The sequence below is a fragment of the Barbus barbus genome (assembly GCF_936440315.1).
Source record: "Barbus barbus genome assembly, chromosome: 42".
NCBI lineage: Eukaryota > Metazoa > Chordata > Actinopteri > Cypriniformes > Cyprinidae > Barbus > Barbus barbus.
The window spans coordinates 14,879,722-14,905,362 of NC_136720.1; the positions used below are offsets into that span (position 1 = coordinate 14,879,722).

General features: G+C 36.5%; 2 protein-coding genes across 7 annotated transcripts in view; one reads left to right on the top strand and one right to left on the bottom strand.

Moving 5' to 3' along the window:
• Nucleotides 1-11,285, bottom strand: LOC306861097 (branched-chain-amino-acid aminotransferase, cytosolic-like). Of its 2 annotated transcripts, none has more exons than XM_079403183.1 (11): nt 10,899-11,285; nt 8,677-8,721; nt 5,148-5,348; nt 4,917-5,027; nt 4,692-4,811; nt 3,819-3,979; nt 3,309-3,451; nt 2,675-2,760; nt 2,090-2,230; nt 1,837-1,911; nt 1-1,053 (listed from the first exon to the last, which is right to left on the bottom strand). In XM_079403183.1, the coding sequence occupies exons 1-11, from the start codon at nt 10,941-10,943 to the stop codon at nt 1,015-1,017; spliced, it is 1,167 nt and encodes a 388-aa protein (XP_079259309.1). In that variant the 5' UTR covers nt 10,944-11,285; the 3' UTR covers nt 1-1,014. The 2 variants fall into 2 exon arrangements, with proteins under 2 accessions (XP_079259309.1, XP_079259310.1); XM_079403184.1 differs by lacking the exon at nt 10,899-11,285 and adding an exon at nt 9,657-9,707 and having other exon boundaries at nt 112-1,053.
• The window catches only part of LOC306861096 (inositol 1,4,5-triphosphate receptor associated 2-like), a 27,557-nt gene continuing 10,121 nt past the window's right edge, over nt 8,206-25,641 (top strand). For 3 of the 5 annotated variants that reach the window (XM_079403179.1, XM_079403178.1, XM_079403181.1), the window contains exons 1-20: nt 8,206-8,555; nt 13,221-13,864; nt 13,963-14,073; nt 15,354-15,534; nt 15,822-15,880; nt 16,013-16,088; nt 16,370-16,528; nt 16,661-16,778; nt 17,039-17,089; nt 17,214-17,291; nt 17,392-17,448; nt 17,665-17,724; nt 18,853-18,917; nt 19,055-19,148; nt 20,729-20,866; nt 21,028-21,129; nt 21,595-21,746; nt 23,293-23,404; nt 24,023-24,350; nt 25,430-25,482. In XM_079403179.1, coding sequence (XP_079259305.1) covers nt 13,252-13,864; nt 13,963-14,073; nt 15,354-15,534; nt 15,822-15,880; nt 16,013-16,088; nt 16,370-16,528; nt 16,661-16,778; nt 17,039-17,089; nt 17,214-17,291; nt 17,392-17,448; nt 17,665-17,724; nt 18,853-18,917; nt 19,055-19,148; nt 20,729-20,866; nt 21,028-21,129; nt 21,595-21,746; nt 23,293-23,404; nt 24,023-24,350; nt 25,430-25,482 — 2,607 coding nt within the window. In that variant the 5' untranslated portion in view covers nt 8,206-8,555; nt 13,221-13,251. Of the gene's footprint in view, nt 8,556-11,754; nt 11,995-13,220; nt 13,865-13,962; nt 14,074-15,353; nt 15,535-15,821; nt 15,881-16,012; nt 16,089-16,369; nt 16,529-16,660; nt 16,779-17,038; nt 17,090-17,213; nt 17,292-17,391; nt 17,449-17,664; nt 17,725-18,852; nt 18,918-19,054; nt 19,149-20,728; nt 20,867-21,027; nt 21,130-21,594; nt 21,747-23,292; nt 23,405-24,022; nt 24,351-25,429; nt 25,483-25,641 lie in introns of those variants that run through there. The other 2 variants (XM_079403180.1, XM_079403182.1) reach the window with 1 other exon arrangement.

A 25,641-nucleotide genomic window follows, 5' to 3' on the forward strand; every position in this document is an offset into this window, starting at 1 on the left:
TCATAAATATTTTATTAAGTTATTATGAATATTATACACGATTAAAATATTATCATGTATGTTAAGTAGATAAAGAAAGTGTGATTGTTTATTATTTTTATTTTCTTTTTTAAATCACATCACAAAATACTCAGAACATCATTAAAATACTTTGGCAATTAACAATAATAGTATTACATATCTCTAAATCTATAATATTTTTTTGTGCTTTTGTAACTGTTATAATCTTATTCCTAGCAACAAATGTCTACAAGAAATGACGGATCAGTTCAATCGTACAAACATCTTTAAACAAATATATTTTAAGGTTCCCTTTGGGTGCAAAAAGGATCTCCACGTCAACTATAACTCTGAGTTTGTGCATTTGGAATGGAAGTATTTAAAAAAAAAAACATCTGTAACCACTATTATCAGCTGAAAGTAAACATTACAACATTACATTTTTTTTAGATGTTAAACATGTTAAACATTAAACATTAACACTTTCTATCAAAATGTTATAACATTAAAATGCAGAAAAAATGTTTTAAAAAATAAAATTCTACACACAAAAACATACTACCTTATGTTATATATCTATATCTATAAATGTCTTTCATATGTTTAAGGAGCTTGTGCAATATGACAGTAATTGCATATTATTACCAGCATCAATAATAAGTTAATTTATAGTTCCACTGAGAGTTGAATCTAACTATACAGTGAGGAAATATCTCATATACTTCATACAACAGCAATATCAACTAGTTTTAATGAAACCAACTGTGATCTGCTGGTTACTGATAATTAGAATAAACTGTGACCATAAGGAGGCATCTGAGTGGTTTAGTATGCTAAAGAGCAACATTTTATTGCTAGACTAGGTTTAAGTTAGCTGGTAAAATTTGTACAAAAAACATACATAAACGTGGCAAGTAATTATTCCATGGAGCCACAAATAAAGCTTTTTTTATATGGTGTGCATGTTTTAAATGTGTTGAAGAGCTTGTGTACTTTGACATAGGTGAGGTTTCTTTATACGATGCAAGACCAGTCACTGGGGGTCCGTCCATACTGCAAAAAAGCAAAAATGTTACAAAGATGAAAACAAAATGACACAATATGATTGTTCTGTTTGTCCAATGTGGTTTGGGATGGAAAGGTGGAGGTAAAATGGATTTTGTTCTTGTTGAGGAGTAGCCAGAATACAATTATTTTATTGTAAACTCCATACGACAAGTAAAACATTGAAACACCAAAAGAAAAATCCTAATTCTTCCATTTCATCGCTTGAGGGCCCAATTTTTAGGCCCCCTTTTGTTAACTTAACCACATCAATCACCAAAAATCTCTCTAATATTACCTAAACAAGTGTTCCACCATGACAGAAAATAAAATAAAACAATTATTTTATTAAATATTATTAATATTATATAAATTAAATATTAAAAGTTATATTAAGCCGAATGAATGAATGAATAAACTACAAACTACAGGAAAAAAACAAAACAAAAATTTCCATGACAGTAAAATTACTGAAAATAATTCCAGATACAATTTCAAATCTAACATAGTATGAATGTATTTGTTTGCAATTTAATATAACGCTGAATAACACCCAGTATATTTAGCTTTATTTCAGTTTTTTTAAGTGCATTTAATTGCACATTCAATGATGTCACTATAAGCTATGTTAAAGAAAGTGTTATCAACCAGCTTAAGACTTAATCAGATAGGAGTTTTACTTGTTTTAACAGCATCATGAAATATTTGTTACATTCTAAACACTGTTTCAAATACATTATATAGGGCTATAAAATATGTCATGCGGTGTGTTGTGTGTGTGTGGTGTCTTACCTGAATATCTGTGAGCTCTTTTAGCAGTCTGGAGGCAAGTGGAGGAAAGCTTCCTTCACATGGAATATGTAGATTCTATACAGCAAAAGATCAGTATAAGAAAAACATTGTTGAAAGGATTTTTGAAAATTTGTTAAGTGCAAAAAAACTGGCTAAAATGTTGACCAAGAGGCAGATATCTGTTGGTTCGCTAGTATGTTTTGATACTGAATCAGTGTGCGGTGCTCTAACCATCCAAAACAAACTAACTCACCTCTCCCTGATACAAGATCCTGCCAACTGGACTAACAACACAAGCGGTTCCAGAACCAAACATCTCCCTCACTCGGTTTTCCTCCAGAGCCTGCCGCAGGTCAGCCATGGTCAAATAGCGCTCGGATACTTTGAACTCACCCTGTTAGATAAAATGAAACTTTGAACCAAACACTAAGAATAAATGTATAAAAATGTCACTGGGGCAATGCCCTTTTAAAAGAGACAACATTTTACCTTATTTACCCCTAAAAGGTTCAAAGTAGTCTGTTTTAATTTACTCATGTCACTCCATACCTGTATGACTGTTTTTCTTCTGTGGAACACAATAGATGATATTTTGAAGAATGTTGGTAACTCGACAGTGTCGGTTCCCATTGACTTGTATTGTATGGACAAAAAAGTAAACGGGAACTGAAGATGTTTAGTTAGGAACATTCTTCAAAATATCTTCTTTTGTGTTCCACGAAAGAAAGAGAGTCATACAGGTTTTGGAACAAACAGGGTGAAAGTGACAAGCTGTTGTACTCATAAAGATCATTTTTTGCACTTTTATTCCTGACAGTATGGTTTAGACAGTTTTTACCCATTTGTGAGCAAGTTCTAGGATGCTTTGTCGTGTGACGCCCGGCAAAATAATGCCATCTAAAGGTGGTGTTGCAAGCTCCTCCTCTGGAAGGAAAAAACATTTTTTTCAAATACTATTTCTGTCTCTAAAGAAGAAATTACAACTTTGCTGTGAACAAACATTTTTTTTAGACCACTAGAGGTCTGTCGTAGGAAAGCTTATGTCCGTCATGGAATCAAGAATAAATAAAAAGGTAACTTGTGTGACTTTAGATCTCACAATTGTGACTTTTTTCTTGTAAATAAGAATTATTAGATATAAACTTGAAATTGCAAGATATAAACTTGCACTTCAGATTTCTGGAAAAAACATCAGTAAAGTTAGAATTTTAACACAATTCAGAGTTTATATCTTACAATTCACAGAAAACCTCAATTACCTTTTTTATTCTTTGGCAGAAATTAGCTTCCATGAGAATCTAAATCATTGATCGTAGCCTTCTGAAGGTCCTGCAAATTTACTTTGAAACTCCATAAACTTTGACTTCCACATAATCTGTATTTTCTGTTAAAGTAAATATACATAACCAAAATACTTTATCTATCAAAACAGAGTGAAAGAGTGTCTTTTTATAAATGTAAACAGCAATCACCTCCTTTCTCATTGATCCAGTAGAGGAAAAGGTTCATGGTGCCGACCTCTGTCATCTGATGGTCGTCCCCGTACAGCCACAAAACCTGCTGACAGCCGTAATCCACTGCCTCATTCTGGGCATAGATAGATGCACCATAGTTCCTAAAAAATAGAGGTTTCACACATTGTATCTTCCTCACAATCATAGATCTGTCTTAGTCCTGAAAAACCCCATTGTCTTGTGTCATTATCATTCCTTCCGAAATTGATTCAGTACTGACTGCTTTGCTGAGATGTTCTGCATATAATTCTACTCTCATGTGAGATGTTTTAAGCAAGATTGCACATATTTAAAACACGGCTGTTGGCATACACAAATCCAAAAGTTTACTATGAGGCTTTGGTATTAAACCAAGCTCGTACACATTTGTATCAAGACTAAGAATGTGGTAATAATCTTGCAACAATGCTCCTCATTCATTTAGTGTTTAGTGTAAAATATTGAAATCTCTCTCATTCATTCACTCACCCTCCCATCTTGCAGTCTCCTGTCCCTCCTCTCCAAGCTCTGATGTATTTGGAGTCGGCCCACAGAGACACTGGTTTAGCACCCGTGCTGAAGTATGAGCCCACAGGACTAAGGATGACAAAAAGCAATGCCTTGCTGGGCTTCTTGACACCAAGGGTGGGCTGCTCACACAGGCATATGTAAAGAAAACACAACATGTTTATGTAATGCAAAAGTTTTTTTTTTTTATCTATAGCTATCATGGATTTACATCTGTGATGTTTTCATAGAGTTATAGTGTATTTTTTACATTATAATATTAGAATGCTAATTTACCAGCTTTTATTGCCAATTAAAATATTAAAATCATTATATGTAATAAATTCTTATTTTTAATTAAATATTGTTTAAATTATGTATTTAGGTAAAATAAATGCTTTACTTTTTTTCTGATGCATAAAAATATGTTTCTAATAAATGTGTTTTAATATAAAAAATATATATACACGTATATATATAAAAAATATTGTCAGGGCAAGTAAAAGCCTGACCTAAAAGCCAGGGAAGGAAGGATAGAATGAATGAATAAATGAATGGGAAAACTTAAACAAGACCACTATGAAAGAAAAAATTAAATAAGATATACATGTTAAAAAAAAACATTATGAAGATGAATGAATAAATAAATAATCTTGTATATCTGATGTTGTTATAAAATTATATGAACACCCCATTTTCATTTGGAATTCCAGTTTAAATAGACAAAGTCATAAATGCACGTTCAGACAGAATCAAAGACCCACATTTGTATGTAGTTGTTAATCGCAAGTTATGAAAAGCTAAAAATAGTCAAAATAAGATTATTGTGAGAATGAGTGTTTGTGTAGCTCTAACCTCTGTGCCCAGGAAGGTGGGACGGATGTACAAACTGGCAGAGTCTGAGTGAGGAACCCAATCCTGATCCACCTCCACCAACTTCCTGATGCACTCCAATAACTCTGCACAATCAAAACTCTACAGAAAAACAGAGAAAATGAGAAACAGACATGCAGTTTTGTCTGTATCTTGATCAAATACTGAATGCGGATGCAGTAAAGAGGTGAGAAACATCAGTCTTACAGGCAGACAGGCCCTGTGGGCGGACTTCAGCATCCGCTTCATGTTTATCATGGGTCTGAAGAGATGCACTTTGTTTTCTGGACCCCGGTACGCCTTCATACCCTCAAAAAGCTGCACACATAACGTGTTTACATTTAAACATAAATAAATGCCATTTATTAACTGTGGAATTCAAATGATTTTATATGCTTCCTAACCACACAGATGAAACTCCAGATGGTGAAGACAGACCTGTACAGCGTAATGCAGGGCAGAACAGCCTGGATGTATGGACAGGTTCCCAAAAGGCTGGATGTGCGGCTTCTGCCAGCCTTCCTCAAGACTCCACTCAATCGTCAGCATGTGGTCAGTAAAGACCGTCCCAAACACCAGGCCATTCGCGTCAGGTTTCGTTTTATGGGTCTGTGCTAACTTTATCACTGTGTCTGCGGCCTAAACAGAACACAGCCAAACATACTCAGCATCAGATGGCATAATACACCAGCCAAAAGATGTTTACAGTCACAGAAAAGGGTCAGTCTGTGAAAACCATCTCTCTAGTCCTCTATTTAGTTCTACGGATCTCTCTGCCTGACAGAAATGCACTCAAACTCTGAGATTACACTCTCACAGATTACATGTTCCTTCAGTAGCCCTATGTAATCCCAGATTATGGTGGAAAGGTGAGCACCACATTGGCCTCAGCGTTTATTAGCAAACCCTGATAAGATGCATACATCTCAGAGAAATCTATTTGAAGTGCATGTTTACATCTGGAAGACGTATTTTTTTTGGAGTGTTTGCTCATCGGCAATAATTAACGTCAAATAGACATTTAGAAAATATCTTTAGGCATCTTCTGTCTTTGTCTTCTGACATCTTTAAGACCTTTATCAGATGTTGGTACACAGCAGATGCTTTCCAGATAAAGCGATCTTTAACAGACATCTTGCAGACGTATGTGTGCTATCAGGGAAAGGTTTGTTTAACTGCAGCACAGGCAGAGACCTTCAGGAGAATAAACCTTGATTAATAAATAAAAACAATTAAGCATTAATTTCAATTAAATTATTTATATTTCATACATATTATACATATTTTGTCTGCAAATATATATATACACACACACACACACACACATACAAAAATACACACACACACACAGATAATTTAAGGTTATTTATTTATTTATTGAAAATAAATGGAACTATAAGCAACTATGTAAATATGCAAAGATATTATATTCGTAAGTGTCTCTAAAGTGTTCCAAAATGTTGTTTTGTCCTGCTGGTCATCAGCCTATCTGTCTTCATTCATGGATTGTCAATTAAAATAATATCAGCTCTTTGAGACAATATTTATGGTGCTACATTTTCAGGTGCTGGCTCATAAAGCAGCACGAATCTGAGGACCTCAGTTTACGAGTGCTTGGTGAGTACCTGACTATAAATATGCTAGATCCAATTGAACAACCGTCTGTAATCTGTTAGTCTAGGTAGCTATCATGTTGGCGGATTTACAGTGATGGTCAACAGGTGTACTATTATTGTTGATGATGGTGTTTTCAGTTCTTTAGTTAGTTTGCTAATTAGTACTCTTACATAGTATAAAGAATGACTGGATACAGTGCTTTCTTAGAAAGCTATAATTTTGTTGAGTTTTCACTGTAATGAGAGCTGCTTTGTGGCCATCGCCAAGTCATTGCCGTGTGTGACCTCATATAGTCCCTTCAAGAAGCTTAAATGTGATTATCCTCATCAATAGACAAACATGCATGCCACGATGAACCCAAAAATAATAACACATCTGCAAAAAGCCTTATTTTAGTAGCACCTCACATGTTTCTGCCTTTTTATCTGAGACTTTATTAATAAAGGATTAGAAAGTATGTTGGATGTCCATTAATGTTCAAATGATCAAATTGGAACACAAAAAGAGACATTTTGCAGAATGTACTTGGCGCTCTTTCCCATGCAATTATATTATATATAATACTATGTTTACTTTAACTTTGGCGTCTCAATATCTGGTTGTCCTCTATAAATGTTCTCTAAATATAACAGACACACCACATGAAACTAAAGGCAGCCGTTATTTTCATCTTGAAAGTGGCAAAAACGTTTTGCGTCTGTCAGTTTGAACTTTATGTTTGATTCGCCGTCAGTCTGATTTTGACAGGTTGGTTTGCTTTTTTGCTTGTCTGTTTTTGATGGTTTTGGTTGTATATATAAAATGAGACTTTAAGAATATTTTGAGATAAAAGTGTGAGGTTTTCACTTCTATCATTATTTTTTCACGTCATCCATATAAGCTAATAATTCAGTGACTGTTTAAACATGTAACTTAATGGGCTTTTATATTGTAACATGTTTTCTGTCTTTTTATTTACAAGCACTGTGTGTTTAAAACATATCTACGGTATCTAAACTATGTATAATTAATTACACGTGTGATATAATTAATTGAACATTTTGAGATCGACCTGCTAAATACTATTCTCTCTGTCTAAGGGCCTCATTTATAAAATGTGACCCTGGACCACAAAACCAGTCATAAGGGTCAGCTTTTTTTCATTGAGATTTATACATCATGCTAAAGCTGAATAAATAAGCTTTCCATTGATGTATGTTTTGTTTGGACAATATTGCACAATATTTGCCCGACCTACAACTATTTGAAAATCTGGAATCTGAGGGTGCAAAAAAATCAAAATGCTGAGAAAATCACCTTCAAAGTTGTCCAAATGAAGTCCTTAGGAATGCATGCTGCTAATCAAAAATTAAATTGTGATATTTACGGTAGGAAATTTACAATATATCTTCATGGAACATGATCTTTACTTAATATGCTAATGATTTTTGGCATAAAAGAAAAATCTATAATTTTGACCAATGTATTGTTGGTTATTGCTATAAATATACCCGTGATTTACGACTGGTTTTGTGGTCCAGGGTCACAAATGTTGCACAGAAACCATCCTAAATTTGATCTTATGATCATCTCTCAAATATGCGTATGTGTGATTCATAGAATGAACGTACGCAAAAAAAGGCACGTACACTTCTCTTTCACATGTGACTCACAAATGATCTTGAACTTGCGTTCAACTGAATGGTTGCAGCTCTCTGCCTTGCATCTCTCAAATATGCGTGTGTGTCGCAATGGTGTGATTTTTGCCTGTGTTGAAAGACCTCAGGCGTAATCAACACCTGAGTCAGAGAAAGATAGAGAGAGACAGAGAGCATGCCCAAAGCCAAGCCAAGCTTGATTAACAGGGCTTACAGTGATCTGAGAGACTGGATTCTCTTTTACTCAGCTCAGGACATCTTGGAAGAGCTAGGACCTTTCTGCTAACCGCCAGAAAGAGGGGTCCAAGGTCACATTTCGGAGTCATGGAGGTCAAAATATGCTAAGGGAAAAGGGGTCTACCATGAGTCGACTCGAGACATTAAGACACAACTAGGACTATATAGCCACTCAAAATGCGTTAGATATGCTATATATTTTGGAAACAGTGTGTGGACACTGAGACAACCATAAGAAAAGTGGATTTATTGAATTTATGGGAGAAATAATCACGTTTTGACTGAGGAGGAGCTTTTCTAATTGACTGTGTATCAATCAAACGTCAGAATGATGCCACTGGACATTTCGCTAAAGGTAAGTGCTGTTTAGTACACTATATATATGTATATAAATATCATAATAAATAACCTGTCATAAATTATATATGAATATATATATATATATATTTGTATTATGTGTATATAATATGCCTTACCTTAAAGCTAGAGGCATTGCCAGCCACATCATTATTCTCAAGTACCTAAAAGGGAACAAAATTACAACATATAATATAATGGGCATCAGCATATTTTAAATTGGATTATACAATCAGATCACTTAATTTCCTTTTTTATACATTTCTAAAATTCTCTGGCATTTTAAGTACCTTAAAAAGTGAAGGAATGTTACTTAGAGTGCTAATGCTTTCCCCTGATTTCCTTTAATATTCATTACTGCTGCTCTAAAAGAATAAGCAATGTTGATCTTAAATTTCTATGCCCTTAACAATGTCTTCCCTTACAAAATATCTAGTATATCACTTAATTCTTAGGCTAAACCGAGTCCTCTTCATGTCTTATTATATGAAGATGAAATAGCTGAGCTATAAAAAGAAGAAATACATTTTTAAGTATAGATACTGTTAAAATGTATCTCTCATTAAAAATCCAAGAATCTAGTCAAAAACATACATACTTGAGTGAAAGTAAAACCCTTTAGAAACTAACTGAAGAAATCAAGATGCAAAAAATAAAATAAAAATACAATTTACACTAAGTCTGTCTCATTTGTTACAGAACATGAGCATCACAGGGTTGTAATCTTGGTGGACAAAAAAAATTAAACATTTAAGTCATGGTGATCTGTGAAAAACAGACTTTGTACTTTGGAGGGTTAAATGAAGGAGTAAAAGTGTAAAAGTATTATTTTGCCTAAGAAATGTAACTTGAGCAAGAGAGCAAGCATTCAGCTCCAATAACACTCAAGTAAAGTGCAAATTATCCAAAATAAAACGCAAGTATATGACGACCTTATAATTATGACCTTTATACTTTGGAGATCTAAATGAAACTGTAAGGAGCAAAAATGCAATTACTGTCATTTTCAATTGCCATAGACCCCTACTCAGTGAAACCCCCTAAAAAATTATATTTTAATAAGTATAGCAAAGAAGTACTTCACCCCTAATGAACTCACCCACTTAGACATCATCACGTTCGGTCATGAAATGAACTTGAAGTGACTTGAAGCATGAAATGATATGTGAGTGAGCTGGTTTTTAGTAACCAATCAGCTAGGTTGAATTAAAGGCACACCTCCAAATAGTGACCTTCATTACACTTGCAATGTTTACAGCAGTTTACACTTTGAGGTCACAGTGAGCTAGAAGTGTAACCTCACAGCGCACTCACTGTGAGTTCATCACGTGAGACCATTGTGATATTACTGTGTTGAATTCTAATTCCATTATTTTAGTGTGAATTCACTGTAGTGCTGGGAGATATACGGGTTGAATTAAGCACACGGTATGACCCCCCCCCCAAATAAAATAAAATCAGCATGGTGGATTGAGAGGAGATCTCTGTTAACCACACTTCTGACTAATATAGTTTATATTTTATTTCCATCAACAAAGTATTAATATATATATATATATATATATATTGTTTATTTTCTATTCTTTTTTTAGCCTGGTGTTGGCATTTGACCTGCTCAATATTTTTAATTCACAATGAGCTCACGGTGTGATGCCACTGTGTTGACCAGGAGAAGAATTGTTACCTAATGGAACCATTAAAAATAATAGCCATAACAAACAATAGCCAAAGAACAATTAGTAATAATAAATACTTTCATGTAGCTCGTATACAGTATATCAAACACAGTAAAACTGTGAAAAACCTAATCATATTTAGATTTAATAAGCAATAGTTATATATAAAAAATAAATAAATAAATAAACATTAGCTTCTTGCTGTTAGCGTAAGCGTGGAAATCTGGAAAGCATGTAACCATTAAATGCAACTGGAACTTTATTTTACTGACTAAATAAAAACCTGACAGCCTCCCTATTTCATTAGTCCAGTGACGTATGTGTATCAGTAACCTACATCATGATGTGCGTAACTCACAACGTGCTTTAGAGATAATATACACGTTATATAACATGCGACATAGTTCCAATTTAATACAATACATCGTCTACGTTGCTGTCCATTTCAAAACAATATAGAATAATGCGTTCAAAAATGTGAAAACCAATGCGCCACTACAGAGATATTTCGTTAATCTCCGTCTTAACGCACACACGACCACCGAGCGCGCACGTGCCGACATACGCGGTTTTATGAAATAATATGACAGGGTTTAACTACATTTATCAGACACAAAGGTTGAAACCATCACTAAACGCTATGAATGCTATGCGCGCGCCTTTACCTCTTGAGATGATGGGGCGCTCGCGGCTGATGCAACGCTCGCCATGATGAAATGTGCGCCGTCTGTAAACCTCTTACAGATTACAACATATCAAAGCCAATGTGCTAAAACAAACAAAGCATGTTTGAAAGTGTGCTATGATGGAAATACACGTTTTGTGCAATCATTACTGATTGTGTTAATGAATAAAAGGAAAAGAAAAGAAAAAAAACTGGTACTTTAGAAATTATGGGATGGATATCATATTGGTACTTGGCATGGATGTAAATTTTTTTAAACAACAGTTTAAGATATATTTAAAATGATAATGCCCCCGTGATAGTGGGCTCTTTTTAAATGTTATTTCTCCCAAGACACTAAACATTTTCTTCCAAGGCAAGTAACACCACAGCAATTTCTCATCTTTTAGTTTTTATGCATAGCATTGGCAGAGAAGGGAAATACAGAATGTCTGAATTGCAATACACAATATCCAAAGACCTTTATGTTTTATTTTATCTTATTTTATTTTTTATTTATTTACAATATATGCACGTGGTCACAAAAGTTATTTTTGAGTTTATTTAGTGCATTTACTTGAGACATTTTTAAATAATATGCGCCCTGATTTGTATGGAGGGCCAAATTACTCATAAGTAAATCGTTAAATAAATGTTGAAATATATAAATAAATAAATAAATATTTATGCATTTCTACATTTATTTATTTATTAAATGATTTAATTATGTTTTAAACGATTTATTTATTGAAAATGTGAGGAATCAATGAATCACGCGCCCTCTGTCAGTTGCAGTTCCATCATTGGACGCACGGTGTCAGTGCGCCGCGGGCCTTCGAGCAGCTGTTTGGCGCTTCACGCGCTAGTGTTTGTGAACCGACCGCGACGGCAACATTTGAACAGATTCTGGTGTGTTTGTTTTTCCCAACCTTGGCGTCTCAATATCTGGTTGTCTTCTATAAATGTTCTCTAAATATAACAGACACACCACATGAAACTAAAGGCAGCTGTTATTTTCATCTTGAAAGTGGCAAAAACGTTTTGCGTCTGTCAGTTTGAACTTTATGTTTGATTCGCCGTCAGTCTGATTTTGACAGGTTGGTTTGCTTTTTTGCTTGTCTGATTTTGATGGTTTTGGTTGTATATATAAAATGAGACTTTAAGAATATTTTGAGATAAAAGTGTGAGGTTTTCACTTCTATCATTATTTTTTCACGTCATCCATATAAGCTAATAATTCAGTGACTGTTTAAACATGTAACTTAATGGGCTTTTATATTGTAACATGTTTTCTGTCTTTTTATTTACAAGCACTGTGTGTTTAAAACATATCTACGGTATCTAAACTATGTATAATTAATTACACGTGTGATATAATTAATTGAACATTTTGAGATCGACCTGCTAAATACTATTCTCTCTGTCTAAGGGCCTCATTTATAAAATGTGACCCTGGACCACAAAACCAGTCATAAGGGTCAGCTTTTTTTAATTGAGTTTTATACATCATGCTAAAGCTGAATAAATAAGCTTTCCATTGATGTATGTTTTGTTTGGACAATATTGCACAATATTTGCCCGACCTACAACTATTTGAAAATCTGGAATCTGAGGGTGCAAAAAAATCAAAATGCTGAGAAAATCACCTTCAAAGTTGTCCAAATGAAGTCCTTAGGAATGCATGCTGCTAATCAAAAATTAAATTGTGATATTTACGGTAGGAAATTTACAATATATCTTCATGGAACATGATCTTTACTTAATATGCTAATGATTTTTGGCATAAAAGAAAAATCTATAATTTTGACCAATGTATTGTTGGTTATTGCTATAAATATACCCGTGATTTACGACTGGTTTTGTGGTCCAGGGTCACAAATGTTGCACAGAAACCATCCTAAATTTGATCTTATGATCATCTCTCAAATATGCGTATGTGTGATTCATAGAATGAACGTACGCAAAAAAAGGCACGTATACTTCTCTTTCACATGTGAATCACAAATGATCTTGAACTTGCGTTCGACTGAATGGTTGCAGCTCTCTGCCTTGTAAATGACTCCTAATTAATGTCATTAACAAATAAAAGATCACCAGTCATCGTCCAAATCTTTTAATTTACAACAGCTTACATTTTCAAAAACCTGCAGTACTCCGACAAGAAAAAGCTAAGCACTTTTCCACGTCAAAGGCAGTTTTTACAAATATGAGCATTGGCGTGGATTCAAGCATACGCACACTCTTAGATCAAATCTGTGTGTATGCATGCTTTATAAATAAGGCCCTTAGACTTTAAACACATTAACTTGTGTCTCTTCTGTAGTTCGAGGCTTTCTCTCTTTGCTCGCTCCAACATGGATGTCGGAGTGACCCAGAGACGGCACAACCCCGTGGACAGCATCTGCCGCAAGCTGCAGACCATCCAGCGGCGAGATCAAGAGGTTAACTCGCCCTTTCAGATCCCTAAGTTCCAGTCCAGCAGCTACGACAGCCCTCACTCGGGTCTGCACCTCAACCTGGAGGCCATCCTGAAGAAGCGTACCGTCCGAACTGACGGAGACTCTGACTGCGATTCTTCAGCGAGCATGCTGACCCCCACAGCTTCCCCAGGACCGGGGTCTGCCGCCAACACCCCTCGTGCTTCCATAATACCCGGCAATGCCACCTATACCATTACCAGTACGCTGAGCACGTTAGGGGAGAGGAGAAATGCATCAACCTACAGCCTGCCGTTTCGGCGTAACTGCTCCACCCCAGCAGCCCAGACTGGGGACAATTACTTTAACTTTACCCCACGCTACTCCACACAAACACTGCTGGAGGGGCCCGACACAGAGGTGAAGACCTCGAAAATCCCAGCTACTGGCTTGTTCTCGTATAACTTGAACTTCTCCTCAGATATTTCTAATATGGACAGCGAACTCGCCTACCCGGCCCTTGTAGTCAAGAGACTTTCACAGGGCGATGGTAATGAATCATCTCTTTTTAGTTATCTTTTTAACATTATAATTGTTTTGCTAAAACCAGTGACTACATGGTTTTTGTTTTTCTTGGGTTTTGAATAGGATCTCTGTTTCCCTCTGAGCCCAAGAAAGAGAGCATGGCTGAGGTCAGTTTGATTTGCGAGGAAGACCTGTTGGACACTATTTTTCAGGCCTGTGACACACAGTGCAGAGGTACATGCATCACCCTCTCATTGCTTTTATGCTGTGTATTTTTCAGTCATATTGTGCACTTTAACAAACTTCTAACCCTAAAAGTAAAACTTTCTTATCACTCTGTACCGTAGAACGTAAAAAAAGATGGTCGATGCGTCTCCACTTCCTTCCATTATAGAAAAGTGAAGCCAAAACATCCCAGTATGGCCACTGTCATCTTGCGAAAATGAAATTATTTGTTTTTTTTTTAAGGCAATGGCTAAGCTTATTCTTAAAATATTTCCTGGTGTTTATCAGCCAATTTAAACTTTAGATTAATTACATATTAGTGATATGAGTAAAAATGTAAGATCATCTAAATTTTTGTTTTGCTTAAGGTTTGCTAAGACAAGCCATTTTTTTATAGAATAACATGTACTGATAATGTGTAGACAATAAAGGTGCAGTCACATTAACATTTGTTTGGCAATTTTTTGTGGGCAAAGTCTGGTCATTTCAATAGGTGTCCACACAATGCATGAGGACGAAGGATTTACCTTTGCAGATTTTGCAAGAGTTTCAAGTTGGTTTGAAAGTAACTTCAATGTGAGCTGTGTTTCATATATTGCTATACTATTGACAATGGATCTTTTCAGCTCAGGAAATTTCACTAATGTGACTGCATCTTAAGACCAGGAATGTGCGTTACAATCAATCAGATTTTGATATCTTGTAGATTATAACTGCTCCTTTCCCACTTAGATTCGCAGATGTTATTCCTTGGCAGGTTGTGAAGCTAACTAATATTACAATACTTGTGTTTTTATTTGGTTAAACTGAAGTAACCTCTAAGAGCATCTGAGAACATTGACTCATTCAAACCCAGCAGCAGAGATGCTTCTTAGCATTCAAACCTAGAGGCAAACATCATCTGATTTGTCCTCAATGAAGTCCTGCTCTCTCCTCCTGATGTCTCTGACCTGATGTGCTTTCTGTGGTGACCAGACCACTAAGCTAACAGGAGACAAAACTGCTTTCATTTATAGCCATTCTTCTTATATGAAGACAACAGCAATTTAGGTGAATGAAAAATGTGTTTTTCAAGCATGATGAAAGAGATTATAGCAGCAGACTTTAACATTTATATATATATATACTGCCTCGATATGCACAGACACACGGTCATGGTGATTCAGAACAAGTAGGTGTTGCTTTGCAAACTTTCTGTTTGACTTTATTGTTGGCATGGTATCTGACGAGACTCAGGTCCTCTATGACTTTAGCCACTGTAACCATAGTGACACATTCCTCTGTTGCAGGTAAAGTTTATGTATCGCACATTGTGGACTTCTTGAGACACACCACTTGCCGCAGTTCAGAGGACAGTGGCCTAGAGGAACTCTGCAATATGCTAGACCCAGAGCACAAGAACATCTCCATAGACCTGGACACATACCATGCTATCATGAAAGAGTGGATCGATGATTGCCGGAACCAGGGGTATGAAGACATATACCCTATGCTTTAGAACAGTGATTACCATTGATGCACTTTAATAAAGGCCTTTTTAGTTTGGGAAATAGTGCACAGGACAAAAAAAGAAATCTGATGGTTGTTTAACTCCTGATAATTTTGCAGTATGTCTTTTGGATGTATTTTGATGTTGCCAACCCAACCAAAGACACATTGCAGATTTTCATCAGTCTGCTATCAATCCGCAATCAGTTTTGATCACAATGCCTTTCTGTCCAACATTTTCCAAATCAAATTTCCCCTTTTTCCCTTAGAAAGGACTCAAAGAATGACACCCAACACGAATCATTCAAACTGCGGGACAGTTTATCAGGTGAGATCTTCTTAGGAGTATGCCAGAATGAAAAGCTCAGTGTTTTCAAAAGCTCAGTGTTGTCAAAAGCTCAGTGTTTTCTTTGTTGTTAATGTTATAATTTTGTATACAATCACTTCTTGTGTCCTTTAGCAAGAAGATCTGCTCTATTAAATATGACCTCAGGTAGTCTTGAAGCATTCGGAGGGGAAGCCTCCAGAGCTGACCTGTAAGTTTGTTTGTGATAGATAAACAGTTAACAGTAGTGGAAGTGTGGCTGTATCAAGTGTGTGACTGTATCAATTCTATCTATCAATCAAAACTTTGGAAAAAGTTGTCTCAGTTTGTTTCTTATGATCCTAAAAAATATTTTGATCTAAATGTTTATGCTTGGATGCTTTTGAAAAATAATTTCCGCCATTTTTACACAACTTAAAAAAAAAAAAAACTGCAATCAGTATGTTATTGCAAAATGATTTACTGTGTGTGTGTGTATATGTGTCTGTACAGGGAGACATCAGATCTGGTCTTCTGTGTGGCAGATCTACAACTTAATAACCAAAAGCTGCACGAGGAGGTTCGTAAACTTAAGCAGGCGGTGGAAAGCATGGAAGACACCAACCAGAAACTCATTGAGGAAAATGAAGAGCTCAAAGCACAAGCTAAAATGTACAGACTTGTATTACATTCTCTCACCTGTCTTCTTCCTTAACCTCTGAACCCACAAATCCCTTAATCATTATGTGCATAACATGATGCCTTAACACTCTCCTCTCGTCACTCCCTATACTCATCCTGCAGAGGGCAGCAGTTATTACAGAAGGAGAAGATGCTTAAAGAGGAAGTTGAGGAGATGAAGTTGAGCCTGACCTCTTCAGAAGAGAGTCGAGCTCAGGCCTCAGCTCAAAGAAAGCAGATGGTGAGGCACAAACCTCATTGATGGCTGTTCTGATGTTAATAAGCCATAATATGAGACTCCGGTCTCATAAACTAATGCAAACAGATAACATGTGGTATGTTCATATTGAGATGGGTAGTAATATTACATAAACCAGAGTAAACAAATCTGGTTGCCAGATAAACACCATCACACTGGTGTTTATTGACCACATATTGACATATACATTATTAAAACAAACATGAACACTTCTATAATTTTTTTATTCTGGTTTCCTACAGGAACGGGAAAACCAGAGTCTTATATCCAAAATTGCTGCTCTACAAGAGGAGGTATGGCTCTATCCATTTACACACCCATCCAGTGTCAGACATGTTCACTTAATGGTTCTCATTCATCATACTTATTACATTTTCTTTGTCCTCCTTCCACTTTTCTCCTTCATCACATATTAAGAACATGAAAGTCACACTGGAGGCAGAAGAGCTTCAGAAAAAGATCAATGACCTTTGTGACCTTAATGCTGACCTTCAGGTAGGGATTAATTTAGTTTACTCATTAATGATTGGTCTTTTATGCAAAAACAAAAAAACATTTAGCTCTGTCATTGGTGAATGTTTTCTTGCAAACTTAGGTCCAAGTTCATTCATTTGATGCCATTCTGGCTGACAAGGAGTCGATAATTCAGGAGGTCAGTCCATCTTGTGTATCACCGAGACAATGATTTGATATGAAAACTTGAGTTGAGTTGTTTATAAAACTTTACAGAAGAATTTAGCTTTTCTTTAGTTGTTACTAAAATCATTCAGTGTTATCATTATTCATTTGGTATGTTTATAGAATCAGCAATCATGTTAAATTATATTTGTCCAGTATCATAACAGAAACTGCTCTCTTTCTTCTCCAGAAAAATAAACAGATAGATGAACTGAAGGTGGCCATTGTGGAGTATTCCTCAGTTACAGAGGTGAACTACAATTCTCTTTTTCTCTCTTTGTCTCTAATATCAGTAATCTGTCGTTTTTACCACAGCGCTGTTTTTAATGCTGCTTTTCAAAAACTGCTTGGCTGTTAAGTTGTTCCAGGGTGACCACATTTTATTTAGATATCATATTGCTATGTCTGTCAAAACTTTTGAAGTTTTACATAAACAGATCTTCAAAGAGCCATACAGCCTACTACAAAGAACTCGACAGTAAAGATTTATCCTTTGGCAGACAAGTATCTATGATTTCACAATCGCTTTTTATTTTTATACCAATATATATTTTTTATTTTATAGAAATATTTCATTAAACATTTCTGATTTGTTTTTAGCTGATGCTTCCAAGACTACCACAAGCTATTTTTGCAATCTGCTTACCAACTAGGTGACAGTATTTTTGTGCCAGATAAGATACATTTGCAACAGCAATTTAAAATCCTTCACAGAAAACCAAATGTTTAAGTTTGCAAGGCTTAAAAATGGATGTATCGTACTAAAACTTTCAGTGGCAACACAGCACTTCCCAAAAAGCTGCTCACACTGCCCCTGAGCCATTATCAAAGAATCCTGGAAAGATATGTTTCCACAAAGATATTAAGCAGCACATCATCATTAATGATAAGAATAAGAAGAAATGTTTCTTATTCACCAAATCAGCATTGATTCTTAAGGATCATGTGACATTGAAGACTGGAGTAAAATATATTAAAATTGTTTAAAAACATTTATTTTAAATTGCAATATTATTTCATGATTTTACCATTTTTCAAAACCAAAAAATTCTTACGACCCTTTGAATAATAGTGTATATGCAGTTTCTTTGGAAACTCAGAAATATGAATGTGGTGACTGTCTATGAGAAAATACCAGTGTATAATAATATGGCAAATCATGTATTTGGCTGAGAGCCACAGCAGACAACTTTCTCTCTTTCACTCTCTCACTCAGAATGCTGAATCAGTGGCGTAAGAAAGTTCTACAAATGTTCTAGGAACTAAAGCCTGAAAAATTATTGTAGATAAGCAAGTGTACATGTGATAACCGTGGAATAAGTAAAATTTACTCCAGAGTGTTTAATTATTGTGTATGTGTTAATTTTGCTTGCTTCAGCTGTTGAGAGCGGACAAGAACAAACTGGAGAGTCAAATGCAGATGATGCAGCCTGATATGACAATGTAAGAGCTCTATGTAATGCACTTAACATAGCAATGAAAATATTAGCTGATTAACTGACCTTATTAATGGGAAGCATAATACTAGCACAAACATCAGAAATTACTTCATGTTCTTCTGTGTATGTATGTGTTTGCAGCCCAGGTCTCTCTCTCTCTGTGGCCTACAGACTAAATCAGATGAGTTCAGGTTCTCTTCAGACGGAGTTGGCTCTGGCACAGAATCCCCTGGAGGTTTGCAGTGTGTTTTGTGTGTGTTTGCAATTCACTTGTCTGTCTTTGTCCCGTCCATGATTTGGAGTGTCTCTTTCTCTCCACTCTAACCAACACTCGTGTGCTGTTCTCTGTCCGCCCACTCTCTCTCCCACTCCACTGCCATAGAGTGCACTCAGTAATCCACACCCTCTCGGTGCTTTACACCAAACTTTAGGCATTACAATGAGCCTGACTACATGTGGTTTATTTCACTTTTTTTTGCTGTGGGAGATTCCATTGTCGTAGCTGGTAATAACTACATACTGGGTGCACTAGGGTTGGGCCTGCTTTTGCCTTCAAAACTGCCTTAATTCTTCATGGAATCACACAGTTACTGCAGATTTGTCAGCTACACATCCATGATGTGAATCTCCTTTTCCACCTCATACCAAAGGTGCTCTATTGGATTGAGATTGGTGATTCTGGACACCATTTGAGTATAGTCAACTCATTGTCATGTTCAAGAAACCGGTTTGAGATGATTTGAGCTTTGTGACATGGCATGTTATCCTGATGGAATTAGCTATCACAAGATAGGTACACTGTGGTCATAAAGGGATGGACATGGTTAGCAGCAATACTCATGCAGGCTGTGGCATTTAAACCATGCCAAATTGGTACTAAAGGGCACAAATTGTGCCAAGAAAATGTCTCCCACATCATTACACCACCAGCAACCTGAACTGTTGATACATTGCAGGATGGATCCATGCTTTCATGTTTATGCCAAATTCTGACCCTACCATTTGAATGTCATAGCAGAAATCGAGTCTCATCCAATCTGTTGTCCAATTTTGGTGCAAATTGTAGCCTCAGTTTCCTGTTCTTTGCTGACTGGAGTAGCACCCAGTCCAATCTTTTGCTTCTACAGCCCGTCTGCTTAAAGGTTCAACGTGTTGGGCTTTCAAAGATAATCTTCTGCATACCTCAGTTGTAACGTGTGGTTATTTGAGTTACTATTGCCTTTCTATCAGCTTGAACCAGTCTGGCCATTTTCCTCTAACCTCTTACATCAAAAAGACATTTTCGCCCACAGAACTGCTGCTCACTGGATATTTCTCTCTTTTTGACCATTCTCTGAAAACCCTAGAGATGATTGTGCGTGAAAATCCCAGTAGATCAACAGTTTCAGAAATACTTAGACCAGCCTGTTTTGCACCAACATCCACAGCACATTCAAAATCACTTACTGTAAATCACCTTCCTTCACCATTTTGGTGCCTGTTGTAAACTTCAGCAGATGGTCTTGAACGTCTATATGCATGAATGGAACGAGTTGCTGCCATGTGATAGGTTGGTTAGATATTTGCTTTACCAATCAGTTGAACTGGTGTACCTAATAAAGTGTTAATATGTATGTTTAAGTGTGTGTGTGATCTGTCTGTCTATCTATCAATCTTATCTATAATTAAGTATAAATACAAAATATAAAATGTAGTTATTTATAAAATATATTTTAAATATTGTAAATGTTTTAATATTATAAAATATTGATAGAAATTGGTTTTACGTTGCTTAAACATTATCATACATAATGCATGTCTGTGTTTTTTTTTTAGGGTTTGGAGCATCTGTCCTCCTCTGTTTGTTTTGCATCTTCTTTGGATGAGACTCTAGATCGTGAGGTTCTTCTGCTCCTTCAAGGTCCGACTCCAGAGCAGCTTTCTCTGGAGTTTAAAACTCTGATCAGCAGACTGGTAACCAACTAACTCACAGTTTAAGCAAACTTCATCTGTACAGTTAGTCTGAGGTTAATTTTGCCAGCTTTCCATCTTTAGACACCTGAATGCTGGTTTTGTATGATGCTGGTCCATTATGTTTTAGTGTTCACAAGTGTGTCAAACATGAATTGTTCCAGAAAAGGGAGTTTAAGGAAGATGGCATTACCTGTCTCACAGCATTCAGAGGCCTTACAGGGAACAGTGAAACTCAGGAGATCAACGCCGACCTCAAGATACAGGTAAGATAGTTTCTTCAACTAAGTCAAATCATAAAGTATCAATCAACAGTTATGCAAATTTTTGCACATATGTAAATAACCAATTATGATAATTACACACATGGGCAAAAATTACCGTATATAAGAACTCTCCCCTTATCTGAAGTTTTATCTACCACATTGCATAATTGCCTGGCTGGACATGGTCATTCTTATTGTGTGTATTCAGTGGACCACATCAGTACGTGCGGTCTTCCCCGGTGGTAAACTATACAGGCCTATATTTCTCTCACTCCAATTCCCACGATGTACAGGGGCAGTGTGTCGGGTCAGAGTAACTCTGTGACTCTCCTTAAGATAGTTTTTGATTAAACTTTTTGATCTTATCACATTCAGTAAGATTTAGCTGGTATTAATGGCTTACTGGTGCACTGTGTGTTGTATTTAGTCATTGAGCCTCATTGTTGATCTTGTGAACTCCGGCAGGGCCTGGAGGTGCAGCTCGAGCAGAAGAGGAGTGACTGGACCCGCAGTCTGGAGCAGTTGGACCAGTACACAGACTCTCTGGAGAGGGAGCTTCTAAAGATGGCTAGCAACATGCGACATTCTCGTACTGAGATCCTGCACCTGTCTGTCAAGTAGGTGGACCGATATGGTAGCAGAAATGTTATTGTATGATTTTTGATTGCAGTTTGAGAACTTTTTTTTTTTTCTTCTATTTTCCAGTCACATTTACCATTGTGTGGAAATCCACATCATTAGGAATATATACGTATTCAGGAATTTCATGTGAGGTCTTGCAAATCTGTGGAATTGACTAACAGAAAGCTGCTAGTTCAGTGGTCTCAAACTCAATTCCTGGAGAGCTGCAGCTCTGCAGAGTTTAGCTTCAACCAACTCCAAATCACACCTGCTTGGAAGTTTCTAGTAATCCTGAAAACCTTGATTAGCTGGATCACGTGTGTTTGATAAGGGTTGGAGTTAAACTGTGCAGAGCTGTGGCCCTCCAGGAATTTGAATTTGAGACCAATGTGCTAGGTGCTTCATACATCGCTACACTACTTGACAATAGATAATGACCCGTTTTCGCCAACTAATTTTCACCAAAATGTGACCATAAAGCTTAAAAAGACTTATCATCTTAGCTGTAGTAAATGCCCCAAGACTAATTCTGTGATGTGAATAGCAGCAAGTTCTCATGCCTCCCTGAGAAAGTCATTGGCAAAACAGCTACTTTATTATAATGAAATATTTTCATGTGTTGCTAGAAACTTTTTCATGATTATTTCTATTATATTCATGTATCCAGATACTTGTGGTATTTTATAAGTTAAATTTATTTAAACATAGTTACTTAATTTAGAGTTTGATCTTAGTAGTAGATATTGTTAGTACGCATGGCCATTCAGTTAACTTTTTCTTTTTTAATACTAGAGTATATTAATTTTAAAATGTCACCCCTTTCAAAGCAGTGGAAGGTTTATGGGGAGAGGCCTTACCAATTTAGTCCATGTCTGTGTGAATGTCTCTAGAAGCATTTGTCAAGGGGCTGTTCCGGTTGACCCCCTCAAGCTGTTTTTGGTTCACTGAAGAGGTGTCTCTAATCTGACATAACACTGTTTTCAAGGCTACGGTACTCAGCGCACTGTAGATAAAAGGCAAAGGCTGTTGAGAGAAGCCAGGGAAGTTAAGGGGTTTCACCATCCAGTGGTGCTATAAGATTTGGGTGAAGGCGCAATGGGACATTGCTTGGGCCTGCGGATTGGGTATAGTATGTCCAACTTTTGCTTTTGTCGCACTTGTGAACAGTTCAGACATCTGCTGAGGATGTATGGGGATTGAGTTTGTTAGAATGTGTTTTCTGTGTAAATCTTCAGGTACCCCACTAACAGGTTTTGATTGAAGTCATGATTCGATTCTTGATGCATTTCAGATTTTTATCAACAGTGCAGGGGCATTGTCTCATGTGTAATGCTTTTCAATAACCAGGATGATTGTTTTTGTAGATTTATCTATCGAGTCATTTGGGGGAGGAAAAAAAAAAATCACAATTCATCAGTGAATAAATTCGCATTCACCTTTTGCACAAGTTGTGTTATAGCGAGTTTGCGCAAAAGGTTTAGGCGGAGAGAAACTGTCTTTTAGAATTTTGTGAGTTCATTGGTTACCGTTTAAATTTCTTAGGGTACAACAGCAGGAGAATCAAAAGCAGGAGTTGCAAGAGGAACTTGACCGGCTAAAGGCTCCGCTGGACAACAGAGAGGCCAGCAGCCAAACACCGGATCACCTTCAGCAGGTATTGAACCTTACTAAACACTTGCTTTCACTGCCTGCACATGCTTCAGCATATGTGGGCTTTAAAACTCCTGACAGATTTAGATTCAGCCTTGGGCAAAACCGAAATAAAGATTTTTATGAGCTTCTGCAGATCACAGATGGATACTTTTACAGTCTCATTACAAGATGCTGAGAGCTGTGTGTGTAGGAGGCAAGTGTGGTTTGTGAGCCAGTTTGAAACATGACTTCATCTTGAACTCTTCTCTAGAGATTAGACGCCGTTGACCGATTACTCCACAATGTTCTTATGCTCAGAACTTGGCTCATGTCTTAGTTTGATTAACTTTTATTATTTTCCTATTAAATTTATTTGTATATATTACTATGCATATTGTTCCAAAATCTCCAAAAGCTTGCCAAAAATGTTCAAGTAAATGAAGAAACCTTTTGTAAAACTAGTAGTTAGCAGGGGAAGCCCATAAACTTTTAATATAGTGTTTATGTAGAGCTGCTGTAAACTTTTGAAGAACTACAGTAGGAGTCAGCCGGGGAAGCCCATATACCATTAATACAGTGTTTATGTGAAGCTACTGTCACTGACTGTTGACATGCGACTGGTGTGATTGTGTACCTTCAGATTGTGGAAGAGCTGGATGGCCCCTCTCTTGAATGGGATGAGGAATATGTATTGTCTGAGCCTCCACCTTTACAAGAACTCAGGCCTGACCAGGAGATGCTTCAGGAGCTCTGTTGTGATGAAGAGGAACTACAGGCCCTGAAACAGGAGGAAGAGGAGGAGGTGGAACACACAGAGACTGTGAGGGACAAGGAGAAGATCCCGGAAAGGACTGAGGGAGAAGGTGAAGCAACACAGGATTCTGGAGTAGAGACCGAGGAGCTACACAGAGACTCCACCCTCTCTCAGACGCCTCTACCAGACGACACCACTGACGGAGAATCACAAGGTGAGAAATTAATTGATTAGTAAGGCTTATTTTTCCGAAGTGGAATTCAGTTTAGATCGCAAACAAGATTCTGAAGTAGTTTCAAAGTTAGTGTCTGAAATTGCAAGATGGAGAAGGTTTTATAAGTGGTAAAATGGAAGAACTAGCTTAAATGGTGTGTTTTTTTCTCTCTAAAGTAGAACCTTTTTGGATGTGAATAAATCTTGTTTCAAGTCTAATGGGGGTGTGCGATTTGAGATGAAGTTGTCTGGTGTAAATGGTCACACCTAGAGGACACGGGCCTTATATGGCCTGACTCAGATTCCTCAGGCCTTATATGGCCTGTGTCAGATTCCTCAGGCCATATAATCCTTCCTTGACCTTTAGTGGCACAGGGCAGGCAGCCATCCCTGAAGCTTAAACACAAGCTGGAAAAGCAGGTTCATTCTAGCTTCAAAACTTTTTTGGCTTTCCTTCCACCATTGTTCTGCCATCTTTGGTCAGTATGTAAGGTTAACCTTTATCCTCTGTCCCCATCCTTGACCGCATGACTGCCAATAACATCAGAGGCTTGTCACTTACGCTCCTTTGTGTGATCATAACAACTGGACATGACATTGAGGCATTAAAAAAAATTTAAATGCGAAGTACGAATAGGCTGATTTTTTTTTTTTTTACATCTATGAAAACTGGGACAATTAAATTTCTTAATAGCACAGATTTTGTATTATAAATATTTCTAAAATGTTAATGTTTGTAATCTTTCATGAAAATGTAGTTATTTTTTCTGCTTCTGAAATGTTTGGTTAACAATACCTAGGCTAAGCTATTTAGGCTTTGCTATACAAATAACACATTGTTTATGGGATGCACAGTATATTGGTACCATATTGGTTATTGGCAGATATTTAGTTTGCTTAAAATGTGAAATGTTAAAATGTACATTACAAACAACTGCCATTCAATTTTATAATAATTGATTTTAACATATTTTAGATTTTTCACAAAATAGTATAGAATTTTAATATTACTTAAACCTTATAGGTGAATCCCTTTCTTATTCTCTGCTTTATACTGCTTTGCTTTAAACTGCATTTCAGGAACACTGTTTGTGGGAGAGGGAGGTATGCAGAGGCCTTGCACAGCTCTAAAGGTATGTTTCAGTATATCTAATCTAAATTTCCCGTAATACCCCTCTATCAGCTACCTCTAACTATCAGCTAACAAATCAATTAATAATTGTGTAAATGTTATCATTCTTGTGGTCTATCTGATGATGCTGTGGCGCAAAAGCAACTGTTTTATGCACATT